General features: G+C 39.5%; 2 protein-coding genes across 2 annotated transcripts; both read right to left on the bottom strand.

Moving 5' to 3' along the window:
• Positions 1-4,505: 4,505 nt before the first annotated feature.
• On the bottom strand, positions 4,506-6,518 carry LOC113055006 (proline-rich protein 36-like). The gene is made up of 6 exons (XM_026220916.1): positions 6,206-6,518; positions 6,005-6,124; positions 5,770-5,888; positions 5,524-5,671; positions 5,334-5,455; positions 4,506-5,251 (listed from the first exon to the last, which is right to left on the bottom strand). The coding sequence occupies exons 1-6, from the start codon at positions 6,438-6,440 to the stop codon at positions 4,625-4,627; spliced, it is 1,371 nt and encodes a 456-aa protein (XP_026076701.1). The 5' UTR covers positions 6,441-6,518; the 3' UTR covers positions 4,506-4,624.
• A 7,111-nt stretch (positions 6,519-13,629) lies between these two features.
• On the bottom strand, positions 13,630-15,589 carry LOC113055005 (mucin-2-like). The gene is made up of 6 exons (XM_026220915.1): positions 15,279-15,589; positions 15,080-15,199; positions 14,897-15,015; positions 14,649-14,796; positions 14,454-14,575; positions 13,630-14,368 (listed from the first exon to the last, which is right to left on the bottom strand). The coding sequence occupies exons 1-6, from the start codon at positions 15,511-15,513 to the stop codon at positions 13,739-13,741; spliced, it is 1,374 nt and encodes a 457-aa protein (XP_026076700.1). The 5' UTR covers positions 15,514-15,589; the 3' UTR covers positions 13,630-13,738.
• Between the last annotated feature and the right edge of the window lie 2,988 nt (positions 15,590-18,577).

Raw genomic sequence — 18,577 nt, 5'->3', positions numbered from 1 at the left:
CCCCCCGCCCCCCGCACCGACTACTTGGTATTACCCAACCTGCTTTCTCTTTTTTAGTGAAAGTTTGTTCACTATTTTGCGCAGTCCCTTGGATGAATGGGTGGGAAAAGCTGACGGAAAGATGAAAAGGACACTGAAAGGCAGCCAGACAACAATTTTTCATTGTTTGTCGACACCAGCCAAAAAAAAAAAAAAGAAAAGAAAATCCTGATCAATCGGAGGTACCCCGCTAAATTGGCTGTTAAATTAGATGAGCGTTTCTCAAAGTGTGGGGAGTAGATACATGACAAACATGTTTTGTGCCCATCTTTTTAATTACTTTATTTATTGACCATACACTCAAAACAAAACAAAGACACATTTAAATGTAAGCCTTACTTAACCTTTTCACACGTAAGTTTAAAAGGTTTTCAAGGCGACCGTTATTGATCGTAGTATCGCTTTATGGTTCCCATGGAGACAAATCATTCATTGCTTGTCAGCGCTGATGACTGATGATCTGCTATTATTTCCTTTTTTATTCTAATTTCACAAATTTGTTAGCTATAGCAGGATATATCTGATATTCCGATTGTCAAATATGTGGAAGTGGATGTGTTTTGTTGTTCTAACACCTTTATAATGATCGCGTTAATTGAGTTGTATGCGCAACGTATTTTAGGTATCTATCTTATTAAAATACCTAAATAATTACGTAACGTTAATATATTATTAGGAATTTACCACCTCCAGTTCAATTTGAGATGATTATAATATATTATAATTATAATTATAATTATATATATATATATATATATATATATATATATAGATAGATAGATAGATAGATAGATAGATATTTTTTTTTTATTTTTTTTTTGCATGGAGTTTGCAAAGTGACAAAATGAATCAAAGCACAACTAAGGTTAACGTCAGTCCACACTTGTATTTTCTCAGTTTCTGAATTTGATGTTATCAGAGGCTAAATGCAAACACAATTTGAGTCTTATTTCATGCAAAGTGATAATATAATTGCACTTTAATTTTCTCTATTTGAAAGTTTTTAATGCTGTTATTTTTGTTTTTGTTATTATGCTGTTTTGTTGACTGGAGTTGGCTGGCTAGATGTTGGTTTGCCAGTGTCCTGTGAGCTAAAGCCAGAGGGTGCCAGGGACTGTGTAGAACCAATGTCACTGAATTGTAACTTAAGTTGCTGTTTGCTCCAATACAGTCACCCGTTTTTTTTTTTTGGGGGGGGGGGGCACATAATTAAATTATGCAAATTAGCATGTTACCTTTTACACAAGAAAATTATTAAAAAAAATAATTAATTTATAAATATGCCGCAAGTTTAACCCCCCCAATGGTAGACCCAAAGTTACGCCCTTGCATATTGGTTCCTCTAGGGTTCCAGGGATTATTTCCCCCTTAATAAAATTTTGTTCATTTAAAATTTAAATGCATAAATCTGGTGCCTTTTGAGAGCAGAATCAAGTGACTAGATCTATATAGAGATATGTTCTTGTAAACAATGTTGCCCTCTTGTAGTAGTTTATTTGCGGGTTGCACAGATGTGAATGTGATGTTGGGCTCAGTATTCACTATATAAATTATTATTAAAAGCTACAAATGCCATTCTGTCAAGAACACTGAATGATTTCCCCCTTGTCTTTTGTTGTTTGACTATCATAAATGCAAAAGACGAGACATAAGATTGGGTTCATGAGAACAAGACGAGGCAAGATTTTTACACATAAAAAAAAAAATTAGGGACCAAATACATTTCTGGAATAATAGTCTGCAGGTACATTTTGAATTGTTTCAACTAATCATCTGGTAATAAATGCCATTTCAGTTTTACTTTCTGAGTATGATTTATCATATGTTAAGACAATAACACTCAAGCACTGTAAAAGGGTTTTACCAAAAACTAAACTGACTGGCTTGTCTCTTGTATCATTTCATTCTTTTCAGACCTTAGAACTGTACATTAAGTATGAGCTTATAACTTAACCTCCTAATTGAATGCCTTTTCACACATTGAACGTAAAAATAAAGACAGTATAAAATGTGCATTTTGAAAGAACAATGACAGCAGTATAGTATAACATTTATTTGAAACATAAAACGTACTTGCTACCTTCTATCTTTACTCTTTCCTTTCATTATTTTCATGGCTTTGGAAAACTTGTCTCCGATGTTTCCATAGACAGTAAAAGAAATGGACACAGCGACCCCATTGAAACTCAATTGAGACAAGTGAAGCCCATTTTTAGCTATTTTTAGCACCTCCGTTTCTGACGCGCAGACTCAAACTAAGCTTGATGACGTCAACAACCTGTCTGACAGATGTAAATCTTCTAGTAGCTGTGTGTGCAAACTGCCATCGTTCATCTAATTATGTTGCATAGTATTTTAAAATGTAAGGCCAGTACGCCATATTAAGTTAATTGCCTGCGAGCTTCTCCTCCTGTCTGTACGGTAATGCGACAGATAGTCGAGTGGTTATGATGCAATCGTTAGCCTATTTTTACAAAAACTGTTTCTATGGGGCCATAATGTAACATAGAAGGTAATGGAGCCCTTTAGACGTGTATCTTTAGAAATAAATAATAGACAAACGTAGTCTTTAAACGCCTCAGATGTAAAGTTATTCGCTGTTAAAGTGATGCCAAAATGAATTGGAGTCAATGGGAATGCTAACACAAGTGAAGTTCTGCTACAAGATGGCGACACACGGTCGACTTCCTTGCCGCCTGGATGTTTCTCAGTGTCGCTTTTTGAGTAACTCTGGGTTATCAACACCAAGCTCCATTACAGTTTCTTTCTGGGAATTAAATGCTTTCTCTGAATCTTTAAAGTCTTTCCGCGAGCATTCCTTCAGGTGCAGATATATTTGTGCCAGTTCAGCTATTCAACATAGTGTATTTATGTTGCTAGTAACTTGGAAATGTTGTTCTCTCTTGCCTGACCACTGCTGAATGAGAAATAAACAGGAAAAATAAAATCAGATGATAAAGAAGGTGGAGTTTCAGAACACACCCACAATTGTGTAACTGCCACAGACCAATGGAAGCTTAAAGTTGTTTTGGAGCAAAATCGAACTCCCCCAGAAAGTTAACTTTGGTCAGCTGTTTCGAGAAACAAACTCAAAACAAACTTAGTTTCAGCCTGATTTTGTTCGAAATTACGTCATATCAGTTTGTTCTTTGATTTCATTTGAAGTATCCACCTTTTTCCTGATGTAAAAATGGGCGCCGCCATTTGTAAATTCTATGGGTCTAGCTTCCAGTCTCATTTGCGTCCAGCTATTTTTAGCTGTACAAAACAGTTATTTTTGCTGCTTGATATTGACAATTGATGTGTCCTATCATATTATTTTAATCTGTTATCTTGAGAACACACTGGTTTGTACTGCAAACAGTTTTACAGTTTACTGCACATTGTTATTCTCATCGTTATTTACCTATAGCGGCTAATGGAATGGAAGTCTCACCCATAGGCTTTCTTCTATGTTGAGGAAAAAGGTGGATATTGGGGCCTTTGCAGTTAAACAGTCCACAAGTCATCAAAAAAAGTGCACACTTTCATAAAATGTGCCTCACACAGTTCAGGGGGGTGAATAAGGGACTTCTTTAGTGAATGCATGAGTTTTTGCAAGGAATATATCCATTTTTCAAACGTAATAAACACTTTTCTCACTTCCGTTATCTTTCATACACGGTCGGTAAGTTGCGTGATTAGTGATGAATGTGGATAGAGAACAAAAAATGCTGGTCACAAATTAAAAGTACAATCAGGATTTGCAAAGAAAAATCTCAGAGGATTTCAATATAAACCAAGTGGAGACTGGTTTTCCTTCACTAAAGTAAGGAAACTTTGATTCCTTCGCTCCTATAAATAAACTGTGTAGCATACTGTATATACTACAACCTGTGCCGAAAAAGGCTTCCACAGCACATATGCAAGCTAATGGAAGTGAGAGAAAGGAGTTTGTTTGAAAGATTGATGTTTTTCTTACAAAAATGTAAATTAAATGGTTAAAAGACAGTGCTAAACTGTTGTTGCTCTGTCTGCCAAGTTACACATCCAACCTTAAAATCAATCCATTTGTGTCCTGAGTGAGCCCATCTAGTCTTGAAATCACTACACATGTTTAAGTATTTCTTAAATACCAAACCAACAAAATGAGAGCAGATCCTTGAGCAGTTGAAGATTAAGGGACCAAGAATATTCCAATAAACATTTAAAAGTTTTCTTCAGTAGAGCTAAGACACAAGGTAAAGGAGCAAGGAAAAGAGGATCCACAAATATGTAATGAGCACACTACTGCTACAAGACATCATTGTGTGTTGCTCAGTTTATGGATTTGTGGGGAACTATATTCACTGGTAAACTAGACCCTTCCACATTTGCAGGTTATGACACAGCAGAACAGTGTTGAGTAGACTTCTATAGCAGCAAATCAGATACTTTTTTGCATTCAGTTTGCTTAAACGGCAAAAGAAACACCACAAACACCAACATTTTCATGAAGTCAAAGAGCTTTATTAGTCTTATACCAAACTACTGATGTTGTCATTTAACTTGTTCTGGTGTCAAAAGCAATACAGCTTCAAGTCCACTCATCTGCTCAGTCAAGTGGTCATCTACGAGACCTGTAGACAGAGGATAACAATGCAGGGGAAGACAGTGACCTAGGGCTGCGGGGACCAGAGATTGGACCCTTAGGATACTGGAGCATGTAAGGGTATTTTACAGTTGGAGCCACAAAAGGCTTAACAGGTTGACCATAGTACGGTGGGTACATTGGATAACCTGGATACTGGTGCTCAGGCTGGTATGGGGCAGGGGTGGGTACGGTTGTTGCAGGAGTGGTCACTTCAACTGGGCTGTGGAAGCCATTTTTATAAGGAGGGAACTTCGGGTACCAGGGATATGGTGGTTGCTGTGCTGGGGGAGCAACTGGGTCACCTTTAGAGTAAAAGGGATCAAATATTGGCATGGGATACTTGGGAGGGTACATGGGCTGGAAAGGATATTGAAAATGCGGCATAGTGGCAGTCGTAGGTGGCACAGTAGGAGGCAGGGTAGCAGGTGCCACAGGATACCACCATGGCTTTCCAAAACGGTCAAACATCTGTTGCATGTCAGTTTGGTCACGGGCAGGTGTGGTTGGGTCCATGGTTGGGGCTACAGTTGGCTGTGTCAGAGGACAGGAAAGAGTCACTTCCCGGCCACCGTACAACAGAGGGAGTTGCTTTGCTGTATCCTGAGGAAGACAAAAAAAAAAAAAAAGAATAAGGAACTTCAAACATTCGATAAACAAGTCAAGTGCATCCAATTATGCTTACAGTAGTTTCCCAACAGCTCCCGGTGAATGGGGCTGTGACAACCAGTGAACCAGCAGCAGTAGTCTCAAATGCAAATGAGCATTGGGAGCATGTTAGGAGCAGAGGCTGCCATGATCCATCAACTAAAAACATAGAAAGTGTCAAGCTCCTGGTTTTCAACTTGTATTGTAAAGGGAATTAAGAGACTTGCCTTTAATTTTAATATTATCTGCTCTGATGCCAAGTGTGACAATCATGCCAAAGGAGAAGCAGGACACGGTAGGGAGAAGAGGACCCACAGGGCAAGACATTTGCACTGGAGCACCCATTATAATTAGTGGCAGAACATAACTTCCACCCTGTTAGATTGAGAAGTTAAGTTAAAGCCTTCAAAAACTCATGAGGCGTCATACAACCAGAACGGAGACAGCACTTGCTAGCTTTCATGCACACTAACCTCTTGTCTGACATTACAGCCCCGGTATGGAGCAACAAGAGAGACATCCCTGCGTGCACGCTTCAGTGAGAAGCCACAGCTAGCTGGCATCTCAGACAAAGGCACTGGTGACTGGTCTCCTGATGTTGAAAAAAAATCAAATAATAAATACACACACACACACACACACACACACACACACACACACATTCAGTCCCTCTCGCGCACACACACACACACACGCAAACCCCCTCACCTCTGTCAATTAGAAAGTGTGGCGTTCTTGGTCCTGGAATGCGCAAAATCATTGAATCATTGCTACATTGCACAGAAGAACCCAGACGGCGCAGCTTAGTGCTAGCAGACAGAAACCATGCTTGAAAGAAAGAATTGAAGTTAAATTAGAGACCCCACTTCAAAATAACAATCCCGTTTTAAGTTTAGGATGTCAAATTACCTTCCTCATTTGACTGGTGCCCATCAGACTCCGCTGACCTCAACAAAGAGGTCTTCACATTATTAGGCGTTGTACCTTGGCCACTAATGAAAAGTTTGCCAAAACGGACTGGGTTTTCAGAGGCTGCTCCATAAGCAACACCTACTTCAGGAAAGGCCTCAGGATCTATTCCGAAGGAAGAATTCAGTGTCACTACAGCCAACATGAAAAGGAAGATGCCCCTTGCTGAAGGCATGGCAAGTGTTCAAGCAAACACCAAGAATTTTACAGTTGCTTGAAAACCCTTAATTCTACAGCTTGACAAACTTATTGAAACATGCTGTGCTATTTGTAGTCACATTTGATTGCTCACTGACATTGGATGACCAATAAAATCTGTTCAACAATCAGCTTGTTGTTTTCACCTGTGCCTTATTATGCTGAAGTTAAGACAGGGACTGAATTTAGAATAGCACACAACTTAATAGCATATGACTTCAGGGTAATATGCTTGTATGCTACTTGAAATTAAGCCATTATACAGAACATTTATGGTGTCTTTATTGATAGGACTCATTAAGTTAAAGTATGTTACTTTTGCACTTTGTAAAGACAGGTTTCAGAGGCATAATAGTACGTACTTCCCTCAATGTACTAAAACGTGCCCACGATTACTATTGCTCATGCCACGATTTAGCAAATCAGCTGAACGCAATAGTAAATTGAGGGAACGCAATAGTAATAGGGCTGGAATAAACGATTATTTTTTAAACGATTAATCTAGCGATTATTTTTTTTGATGCATCGATTAATCGAACGATTAATTTTTTCAGACCGATTCGATTTCGATTATCTCCCCATTAATTGACTACTAACAATTTATGCATGTTGATTTACATATCTGAATGAAAAAAACATGAATTCCTTAACATTGCAATATATGTTTATTGCTCTTAAAATTACAAAATAAAAGACTAAGAATGCATTACTTTGCACTTGTATAGAGATAGCATTCAATAAAGCCTTGAAAACACATAGCTTACTGAAACAGGCTTACTGAACACATAGGGGCCTAGCTTACTGAAAAAAAGTTCTTCTTTCACATGAAAATAACAACAACTTGATGTCTAGCATAAAATTTTTTTATTGAATGCTTGACATCAAGTTGTTGTTATTTTTTGGTCACCCAAAATACTTGTTTAGAGCAATTGAATGAATACAGTAACCAGTGTAAACTTTAGGGCTTTAAGCTAATACAGAGAGTGCTTTTCCAAAAAAAGAAAAAAAAAATGAACAGTGGGAGCCAGCAGCCTGTCATGGAGAAAAAAAAAATCTCTGAATGCTCCATGTGAAACTTTGGCGTTCTGCCCTTTTTCTATCATGTCTAATGATTTTGGTTAATATGCATGAGGGAGAGAGAGAGAGAAAAAGAGAGCAAGACAGCGCTCGTGTAGTTTGAAGACTGTGCGGGAGCGCGCGTGAAACTTTGGCGTTTCGCCCTTTTTCTATCGTGTTTAATGATTTTGATTAATATGCACAAGGGAGAGAGAGAGCAAGAAGCGCTCGTGTTGTTTGAAAACTGTGAGTGCGCGCGCACACCCGGGGCTTTCTCTCGTACGCGCCCTGTCAGGCCCAGCAGTCATTCTATTCTCACCGAGGCTTTGACAGCCGCCAAAAAAAAAAAAGATCAATGCAGAAAAACCCCTGGATTGGTTATATAACGTTGGACAGAATGTTGATCCGGACATCGCGTATATTCAGCGCACATAAGGTATACATTATGCAAACATTTTTTAGAGAAATAAAAACAGATCGACGAATCGATGCGCATATTTTGCGTCTACGTATTTTTTGCGTCGACATCAGCGATGACCTCGAAGCATTGTCCCAGCCCTAAATAGTAATCGTGTGCACGTTTTAGTACATTGAGGGAACAAATTAGTAAATCGTGCTCACAATTTATTTATTTTTTCTTGCATGGCATGTGCGGGGCTCCATAATATACGTACAGTTAGATAGAGAAAACATTAAAAATAACTAATTACTCATTTTAATGTATTTATCCATTATACTCCAGTCAATAAGATTATAAAAATCAGCTTACATGAACAAAAAAAAAATGTTGTGTCCATTGTCTATTTTTAAGCATTTAAATCTATTTTGCAGGTGGAAAGTGGTAAACTTGTTAGTTCAAAGACTAGTGATAGTCACTCAATAAATGAAAGAAAGCAATTGTGTTTTCACTAGTCCACAGAGGATAGACATGGTGGTAGTAATAGCTGCTGCAGGACCGCTCTGTCACTAAGTCCAGCGTAGTCATACACAGTCATGATTGAGCTCGCTTGAGCTGCTTGGTTTCAGATCACTGACTGGCAGATATTTGCACGGGACTGCTTGTGTGCTTTCCAGTAATTTGGCAACAGTTCAGCCCAGTCCCTATCAATTCTTTTGGCCCTGGTAACCTCTTTCTATCAGTCTGATCTGGCTAGAAGTGTGTTACCCAGAAGTGTGTTTCATTATCATTATTGGTGTTTTTAATAAAGTTAATCTCACCTGCAAACTGCCTAAATATAGACAACACCCCACACCACCAGGTACAGAAATATACTGGACTGGGTTCTAAAAGATGCATATCACTCAGCTCTGGGACTCTCTGATCACTGTTTGGTCCATCTTCTATCAGCCTACAAGCAGAAACTTAAATCTGCTAAGCCTGTATTGAGATCTGTAAAAAGATGGACTAATGAAGCAGAATGAGATTTACAAACCTGCTCTGACTGCACTGATTAGAGTGTTTTTGAAGCTGCAAACACTGATTTGGAAGAGCTCAATGACACCATGACATCCTACATCAGTTTCTGTGAGGACAAGTGTGTTCCCACCAGGACCTATTTAACATTTAACAATGACAAATCTTGTTTCAGTGCAAAACTCAAACAGCTTCACCAGGCCAAAGAGGACGCCTACAGGAGTGGGGACAAAGCCTTGTACACATTGGCCAAATAGACACTGAACAGGGAGATAAACATAGCTAAGAGAAGCTAATCTGATAAGTTGAGAAACACAGTTTTTGTCTCACACCCACAGAATGCTTCTCAGTCTGCACTCAAAAACAAGTCAGTCTTTTGTTCGTTATCTGGTTCGGCTCGGTGTTCATCTTCAGTTCTCTCTTCACAGCAGTTCAGTCAGTGTACTGTTTGAGTAAATTAGGGTGTACTCACACTAGGCACGGTTGCCATGAACCGGGCCCGAGTACGATTGTCCCCCCTCCCCACTCCCCCTCTGGCCTGCACTCACATACAGGGTTTCAGCATTCGTGCCGGAGCACGCTTACGTCATTATGGTGCGACGGTTTCGGGATAAACAGGAAGAGCAGCGCTCTATGAACACAATGGAGTGCATCGCTCTGTTTTCTTTGTGGATAATTTTGTGTTGTTTGGTCCACAGCCTGTTGTTAAACAGATGTGTCGCCTTAGTGGCGCGAACATTTTCACGTAATCGTGCTGCTCGTATGAGGATGTTTGCATGATACCAGCTGAAGTGCAGCTTTTTTATGCGTTTTGCACCTCTGCCGTAGACCAAAGCGACCCTTTCCCTACCATGTTGGTTTTGGAGCGTCGCAAAACCGTGATGCAAAGCGTCCTTTTCCGTGCCCCGGCACGGTTAGCGCTCACACTGCATGCGAACCGCGCCCGAGTCCAACTGAACCGTGCCCTGGCCCACCTCTTCCAAGCGGGCCAGGGCCGGCTAATCGAGCCGCGCCCGGGCACGATTCGGAGCACTCACACTAGTCAAACGAACCGCGCTTTGGTGGTCAAACGCACTCGGGCACGGTTCAAACTGGCAGTGTGAGTACACCCTTAATTACTCCGGGATATTGGTTTGTTTGAACTCAGAGGGAGTGTGAGCCACATTAAAAAAGTTAACAGCTTAAGTCATTTTTGGATTAATGCGTATTGGAGATGCAAACCATTTAAAACTATTCAGTTCGATTTGGTGAACTGGTTCAAAAAGATCTGGTTACATCGAATGATTCATTTGCGAAACGGATATCACAAACTGCTTTGTTTTGAACTCTCTCACAACAGACACGGAAGAGAAGACAATGCTGAATAAAGTCATAGTTTTTGCTATTTTTGGACCAAAATTTATTTTCGATGCTTCAAAAAATTCGAACTGACCCTCTGATGTCACATGGACTACTTTGATTATGTTTTTCTTAGCTTTCTGGACATGGACAGTGTACTGTGCACACAGTTTCAATGGAGGGACTGGGAGCTCTCGGACTAAATCTAAAATATCTTAAACTGTGTTCCGAAGATAAACGGAGGTCTCATGGTTTTGGAACGACATGAGGGTAAGTTATTAATGACATAATTTATATTTTTGGTTGATCTAACCCTTTAAGATCTTTGAAGGTGATGTACGCAAAGTCTTCAGGAAACAAAAGATAAGGAAAGTCAAGGTCCCAGATGGTGTCTTTACAGCCTGCTTCAAAACCTGTGCTGTCCAGCTGTCATCCATCTTCACACTGATTTTAAACACATCACTGGAGCTGTGTGAAGTTCCTCAAATGCTCCACCTCCATTCCTGTACCCAAGAAACCAAAAATAACAGGGATAAATTACTACAGATGTTTTGCTTAAACATATGTGGTCATGAAATCATTTGAGCGACATATTTATGAATAATTGCCTCACAGAACCATTACACAATTGCATTCCTAAACAGTAACATCCACCTTGGAAATCAATGACAACATTTAGTTTGTTTCATCTATTCCCTCTGAAGTGCAAATAATTTATTATATGGACCTATGAAAATTATAATATTCAGTGATTTATCCAACATTTCACGAATCACGAGCGCCAGTAGGCTTTTGCGTTGAGAGCGTTTGGAAGCTGTGACATTACCGTGAGGACAAAACCAACCAAAACAAACCATGGCTAACAGTCAGATTCAGCGTATATTTATGATCCAGAATCATATCCAGAGGCTGAAATATAACAAGAGCAGCATCAGCAAAGGTGTCTCTATGTGGTATTTACTGAAACTGTATATATTTGCTTAGCGGTTTTGGAAAATGACTAAGTTCCACTTTGTCGTCTTTTTTTTTTTTTTTTTTTAAGCTGTACATGTGGAAAGTGCAGTTTGATGACAACATCGCATGTTGTTTACTTGATGTTCTTACGCGCCGATAGCTAAGTTAACAACATATTTGAAGCAGTTTTACTCACCGCATGCGATTCCAACACACGATCGTGACCCTTTTGCGTTGGGACTGCATTATCCTTAAGAAATAAACGATGTGCAAATCCGGCGTCAAACTGGGCCATGTTTGTAAAACAAGCATCTTCGAAATGCAGGGGAACAAACACAAACACTTGCACAACTCCGTTGATGCTCTGTAAAAATAAACTCCATCCACGGGTCCCTTAATGCTGTTTTTCTTTTGGTAATCTGTGCAGGGTTGTCTTTCCCTGGCAACCAAAAACACACTCCTTTTGTGACATTTCGCGACACTCTCGCTCTGATCAGTAAATGTCTGTTGTGCTCAAACGTACAACTTAACTTTTGAAACTTTGTCCATGTTTAGCATGGGAATCCAACTCTTTAACAGTGTAAAAAACTCAGTATGCATGAAATAGCATTTCACCCCCCCTTTAAACAAAAAAACATTGCGTCAAAGCAACTGAACAACTTTCATTTGGAAAACAGTCTCAATAATGCAAAATGATAGTTAAAGGCAGTTCATCATTGAATTCAGTTATGTCATCTCTGTTCAGTTGAAATAGTGTCTGTTTTTATTTGCAATCAAGTCAATGATATCGCTGTAGATGAAGTGACCCCAACTAAGCAAGCCAGAGGCGACAGCGGCAAAGAACCGAAACTCCATCGGTGACAGAATGGAGAAAAAAACCTTGGGAGAAACCAGGCACAGTTGGGGGGCCAGTTCTTCTCTGACCAGACGAAACCTGTAGTTAAATTCCAGGCTGCAACAAAGTCAGATTGTGCAGAAGAATCATCTGTTTCCTGTGGTCTTGTCCTGGTTGTCCTCTGAGACAAGGTCTTTACAGGGGCTCTAGTTGTCTTGGTCTCCGCTGTCTTTCAGGGCTGTAGAGGTCCTTTCTAGGTGCTGATCCACCATCATGTCTGGATACGTACTGGATCCGGGTGACTGCAGTGACCCTCTGATCTGGATACAGACTGGATCTGGTGGCCACGGTGACCTCGGAACAAGAGAGAAACAGACAAATATTAGCATAGATGCCATTATTCTAATGATGTAGCAAGTACATAAGGTGTTATGTGAAGTGTTTCCGGTTCACCTAATTACTGCAGCCTAAAAATCCTTTAACGGATTTGGATATTAAAAGCATATTAGTATGTTATGTGTATGCCAGATTAAAGAGATGGGTCTTTAATCTAAATTTAAACTGCAAGAGTGTGTCTGCCTCCCGAACAATGTTAGGTAGGTTATTCCAGAGTTTAGGCGCCAAATAGGAAAAGGATCTGCCACCCGCAGTTGATTTTGATATTCCAGGTATTATCAAACTGCCTGAGTTTTGAGAACGTAGCGGACGTAGAGGAGTATAATGTAAAAGGAGCTCATTCAAATACTGAGGTGCTAAACCATTCAGGGCTTTATAATAAGCAATAAGCAATATTTTAAAATCTATATGATGTTTGATAGGGAGCCAGTGCAGCCATGACAGGACCGGGCTAATATGGTCATACTTCCTGGTTCTAGTAAGAACTCTTGCTGCTGCATTTTGGACTAGCTGTAGTTTATTTACTAAGCATGCAGAACAACCACCCAATAAAGCATTACAATAATCTAACCTTGAGGTCATAAATGCATGGATTAACATTTCTGCATTTGACATTGAAAGCATAGGCCGTAACTTAGAAAAAGTAGTTTTACAAATGCTAGAATCGTGGCTTTCTAAAGAAAGATTGTGATCAAATAGCACACCTAGGTTCCTAACTGATTATGAAGAATTGACAGAGTAACCATCAAGTCTTAGTGTTCTAGGTTATTGCAGAGTTTTTAGGTCCTATAATTAACAGCTGTTTTTTCTGAATTTAGCAGTAAGAAATTACTCGTCATCCAGTTTTTTTATATCGACTATGCATTCCATTGGTTTTTCAAATTTGTGTTTCACCAGGCTGCGAAGAAATATAGAGCTGAGTATCATCAGCATTACAGTAAAAGTAAAAAGGAAGCACACTACTGCTACAAAACACCACAGGATTGCTCAGGGGCTCACATCATTCCATGGCTTTGTTTGGACGTACATTTAGTGGTGAATTAGACCTTTCCACAGTTGCAGGTTTACGCAGTTAACTCATTAATGTTGAGTAAACTACTTCAGCAGCAATTGGGGGGGGGGGGGTATTTTTGCTTTCCAGTTGCACAAACAGCAAAATAAAGTCCACACAGAAACAAATGAAGTCACAGCTTTATTAGCCATCTACCAAACTGACACCATTTGTTCTGGTGTCAAAAGCAATACAGCCCACTCAAGTCCACTCATCTGCTCAGTCAAGTGGTCATCTACGAGACCTGTAGACAGAGGATAACAGTGCAGGGGAAGACAGTGCTCTAGGGCTGCGGGGACCAGAGATTGGACCCTTAGGATACTGGAGCCTGTAAGGGTATTTTACAGTTGGAGCCACAAAAGGCTTAACAGGTTGACCATAGTACGGTGGGTACATTGGATAACCTGGATACTGGTGCTCAGGCTGGTATGGGGCAGGGGTGGGTACGGTCGTTGCAGGAGTGGTCACTTCAACTGGGCTGTGGAAGCCATTTTTATAAGGAGGGAACTTCGGGTACCAGGGATATGGTGGTTGCAGTGCTGGGGGAGCAACTGGGTCACCTTTAGAGTAAAAGGGATCAAATATTGGCATGGGATACTTGGGAGGGTACATGGGTGGCTGGAAAGGATATTGAAAATGTGGCATAGTGGCAGTCGTAGGTGGCACAGTAGGAGGCTGGGTAGCAGGTGCCACAGGATACCACCATGGCTTTCCAAAACGGTCAAACATCTGTTGCATGTCAGTTGGGTCACGGGCAGGTGTGGTTGGGTCCATGGTTGGGGCTACAGTTGGCTGTGTCAGAGGACAGGAAAGAGTCACTTCCCGGCCACCGTACAACAGAGGGAGTTGCTTTGCCGTATCCTGAGGAAGACAACAACAAAAAAAAACATGAATAAGGAACTTCAAACATCCGGTAGACAAGTCAAGTGCATCCAGTCATGCTTACAGTGGTTTCCCAACAGCTCCCGGTGAATGGGGCTGTGACAACCAGTGAACCAGCAGCAGTAGTCTCAAATGCGAACGAGCATTGGGAGCATGTTAGGAGCAGAGGCTGCCATGATCCATCAACTAAAAACATAGAAAGTGTCAAGCTCATGGTTTTCAACTTTTATTGAAAAGAGTGAGGCATTAAGGGACTTGCCTTTAATTTTAATATAATCTGCTCTGATGCCAAGTGTGACAATCATGCCGAAGGAGAAGCAGGACACGGTAGGGAGAAGAGGACCCACAGGGCAAGACATTTGCACTGGAGCGCCCATTATAATGAGCGGCAGAACATAACTTCCTCCCTGTTAGATTGAGAAGTTAAGTTAAAGCCTTCAAAAACTCATGAGGCATCATACAGCCAGAACAAAGACAGCACTTGCTACCTTTATCATGCACACTAACCTGTTGTCTGACATGACAGCCCCGGTATGGAGCAACAAGAGAGACATCCCTGCGTGCACGCTTCAGTGAGAAGCCACAGCTAGCTGGCATCTCAGACAGAGGCACTGGTGACTCCTCTCCTGATGGATAAGGTGAAACTTGTGAGAAGAAAAAAAACCCACACAACCAAAAAGAGACACCCACCTCGGTCAATCAGGAAGTGTGGCATTCTCTGTCCTCGAATGTGCAAGATCATTGAATCATTGCTACATTGCACAGAAGAACCCATATGGCGCAGTTTAGTGCTGACAGAAGGAAGCCATACTTAAAAATAAAAAAAAGTTAAGTTTGAAATGCCACTCAAAAAAAACAAAACAAAAAAAAGCTTAGATTGTCAGATTACCTTCCTCATTTGACTGGTGCCCATCAGGCATCGAAGACCTCAACGCAGATGTCTTCGAATTATAAGGTACTGTATCTTGGCCACCAATTAGAAGTCTACCAAAATGGACTGTGTTTTTAGAGATTGCACTATGAGCAACACCTACTTCAGAAAGGACCTCAGGATCTGTCCTTAAAGAAGAACTCAATGACACCACAGCCATTGTGAAAAATAAGACACCCTTTGCCCAAGACATGATAATTTCTCAAGCAAGAGCCAGAAACTTCACAGTTATCAAAAAATAAATAAATTAACCCTACAGCTTGACAAGATCACTTGGCCATACTGTGCTTTTTGTACTCAAATTTCAATCACACAGTGATATTGGATGACCAATCAAATCTGTTCATCAATCAGCTTGTTGTTTTCACCTGTGCCTCATTATGCTGAGATTTATGCTGCCTTCGTGTGCTATCGGAAATATCCTATTTTCCACTTATGAATGCCTTATCCAAATGCCTACACTTGCGGTCTTTGCACTAGTCCACTCGACTACTTAAATTATGCATTTCCTGTATTTGGCCCAAGTGTTTAAGTGAGCATGAAGACTACAAGAATTGCCTTGTCCAAATACTCACACTTGCGGTCTTTGCACTTGATCACTTGACTACTTAAATTACGTATTTCCTGTATTTGGCACCAAGTGTTCAAGTAAGCATTAAGACCACAAGTGTGTGTACAACTTCTCATTACCTGGCCCTTAACCATGAAGCTTGGATTAGCTGGCTAGCCTATGTTCTGGGTTACTTCTTCTTCTGCTTATTGGCGGGTCATATCTTTATGACACATACCACCACCTACTGGACTACTACACAGGAGTGTGTAAAAGGACCTTGGTAGCTGACACATTAAATCATAAAATCATAAAATAATAGCAAAACCCCCCACCCTTCTCAAAAAAAATAAAAAGATATTACGGTTTATACTACATATTCAATTATATACCCAGCTAAATTCTTCTACTTAAACCAGTATCATTAAGATACGTAATAAAATACTTGCTTCTTTGTCCCTGCATATCTTGCTCCTGTAAAATATTATGAATGTCATTTTCTGCATCTGAGTCTATCCATGTTGATCAAATTTCTTACATCTAAATAAAACATGGGTGACCTCCTCCAAGACTTTACATCCAGAGCATATTGCATTTCTTTTACCTATTAATGATAAAGTGGAATTCAGGCCTGCATGTGGCCCAACCTCAATCCGGTTATAATACCTTCTTCATGCCTATTAAGACCCAATGAGGTGATTATTTTCCCTCCAACACAGTTCTGATTCCTATAATAGTGTCTGACATTACTCTCGGAATCCCATTCATCTTGCCATCTTAGTATAATCTTTGATTTAATTAAAGCTTTAGCATCTCCTTTACTTAATGGAATGTGAATTTCTACTTGATCTAATTCCAGAGCTTTTTTAACTAACTTATCAGCAATGTCATTGCCATCTATTCCATAATGGCCTGGAATCCAACAGAACTGCACCGCTAGTCCAAGGCTTATAATATTTAAAAGAAGATGCTTTACTTCTAATACCAAATCTTCACATATAGCATTATCTGTTATAAAACTTTGTAATACTACCATAGAGTCAGTACATATAACTGATCTAAGAGGTTTAGTCTCTTCAACCCACCTAAGGGCAGTTATTATTGTAGTCATCTCTATTGAATATACTGATAAATGGTCACTCACTCTATACCCATATCTTTTTTCAAATTCTGGTATATATATACCAACACCACAATGACCTTTGGGTTCTTTAGAGCCATCTGTAAACATTTTCAAATATCCATAATATGAAGTATTTAAATAACTTAAGCAGGCTTCAGTAAAACTTTGCTTAGTGTGATGTTCACCTTTTCCCACTAATAAATCAATATTTACCTCTGGAACTGGAAGCAGCCATGGAGGAACACTACTTAAAGCTAATGCTAGGCCATACTTCAACTCTTTTAATCCATAATCATTCACTATATTGTCAATATTCCAACCAAATCCACTGGACTTTTTAGAATATTCCCAACAATCACTAAGTACTGACAGAGATTGGTTATTGAAACTTGTTGCTGATTATAAAGCATAATTTTAAAAGTTTCAGGGACTTTTTTTCTAGTAAAATACACCACCTGTGACTTTGAAATAGAAAATTTAAAACCCCAATCAATTCCCCACTGTTCCAGTACATGAATGTCCTTTTGAATCTTATCATTAACATATGAAATATTACGTCCTCTTCTCCAAATGACAGCATCATCTGCATATAATAGACATTCGTTACTATCTCCCAGTTTTTCATATATGTCATTTAATCATTATGTTGAACAAGATAGGACTGATAACACTCCCCTGAGGAATCCCATTTTCAACAATAAACTCATCAGACACTGCATCTCCCACTTTGACCCTAATGGAACGTTGAGAGAAAAAGTCAAGTATGTAATTATACACTTTCCCATTAATTTCCAATTTTCCTAATTTAATCAGTAAACCTTCTCTCCACATTGTGTCATAGGTTTTCTCAATATCCAGGAAAACTGGCACCATTACTTCTTTCATTATTAACAACTTTTCAACTTCATTGCATACTTTGACCAGAGCATCTGTTGTTGACTTGCATTTCCGAAATCCAGTTTGATACCCTTTAAGTGGATTTATGTATTCTAGAAAATAATTAAAACGCCCAACTATAATTTTTTCCATTAAATTTCCAAAATGTGAAGTGAGTGCAATAGGCCTATAATTTTAATTAATTGAAATTAAATATTTCAATTACCACACATTCATGATCCTTGGTATTAATAAACCTATACGGTATTCCTAATTTAATAAATGTCATACACCCTCCTCCCCTGCCTTTTTCCTCTATCACATCTAATCAAGATGTGGTTTTAACCATGTTTATGCATATGACCTCAGGTTTTTCTTTCAGATTATGTATATATCTCTTAAATTCTTGACCATTTGCAATTACACTTCTGGCATTCCATTGAAGAATGAAAAGTACTATAAGGCTTTTAATCACTATTTTGACCCTCATATTTACTATTCAGTATCTCTTGAATCTTACTAGCTTGTGAGCTAAATCCTAAGTAGTCATTTGCAATATCCACAATTGCTTTTACCTTATTACTTCCCTGAGGAAGTTCAGTTGCTTTACTGATCACTACACAAATGAAGGCAAGGAAGTCATTTTTCTTGACCAACAATGTTTCTTCTGACATTTTCTTTTTTAATTCACAGCACTCTGATGGTTGA

Source organism: Carassius auratus, chromosome 36, assembly GCF_003368295.1.
Source record: "Carassius auratus strain Wakin chromosome 36, ASM336829v1, whole genome shotgun sequence".
NCBI lineage: Eukaryota > Metazoa > Chordata > Actinopteri > Cypriniformes > Cyprinidae > Carassius > Carassius auratus.
The sequence above is the reverse complement of the archived record's forward strand: the minus strand, read 5'-3'. Positions and strand labels throughout refer to the sequence as shown.

What these genes read in the sequence shown, in the direction of transcription:
- LOC113055005 (XM_026220915.1), bottom strand. Translation starts at nt 15,513, where the DNA reads ATGTCTTGGGCAAAGGGTGTCTTATTTTTCACAATGGCTGTGGTGTCA. An exon ending in ACACTTCCTGATTGACCGAG is followed by an intron (nt 15,016 to 15,079) that starts GTGGGTGTCTCT and finishes CTTATCCATCAG; the next exon opens with GAGAGGAGTCACCAGTGCCT. An exon ending in GGAGCTGTTGGGAAACCACT is followed by an intron (nt 14,369 to 14,453) that starts GTAAGCATGACT and finishes TGTCTTCCTCAG; the next exon opens with GATACGGCAAAGCAACTCCC.
- LOC113055006 (XM_026220916.1), bottom strand. Translation starts at nt 6,440, where the DNA reads ATGCCTTCAGCAAGGGGCATCTTCCTTTTCATGTTGGCTGTAGTGACA. An exon ending in GCACCAGTCAAATGAGGAAG is followed by an intron (nt 6,125 to 6,205) that starts GTAATTTGACAT and finishes CTTTCTTTCAAG; the next exon opens with CATGGTTTCTGTCTGCTAGC. An exon ending in AGATAATATTAAAATTAAAG is followed by an intron (nt 5,456 to 5,523) that starts GCAAGTCTCTTA and finishes CTATGTTTTTAG; the next exon opens with TTGATGGATCATGGCAGCCT.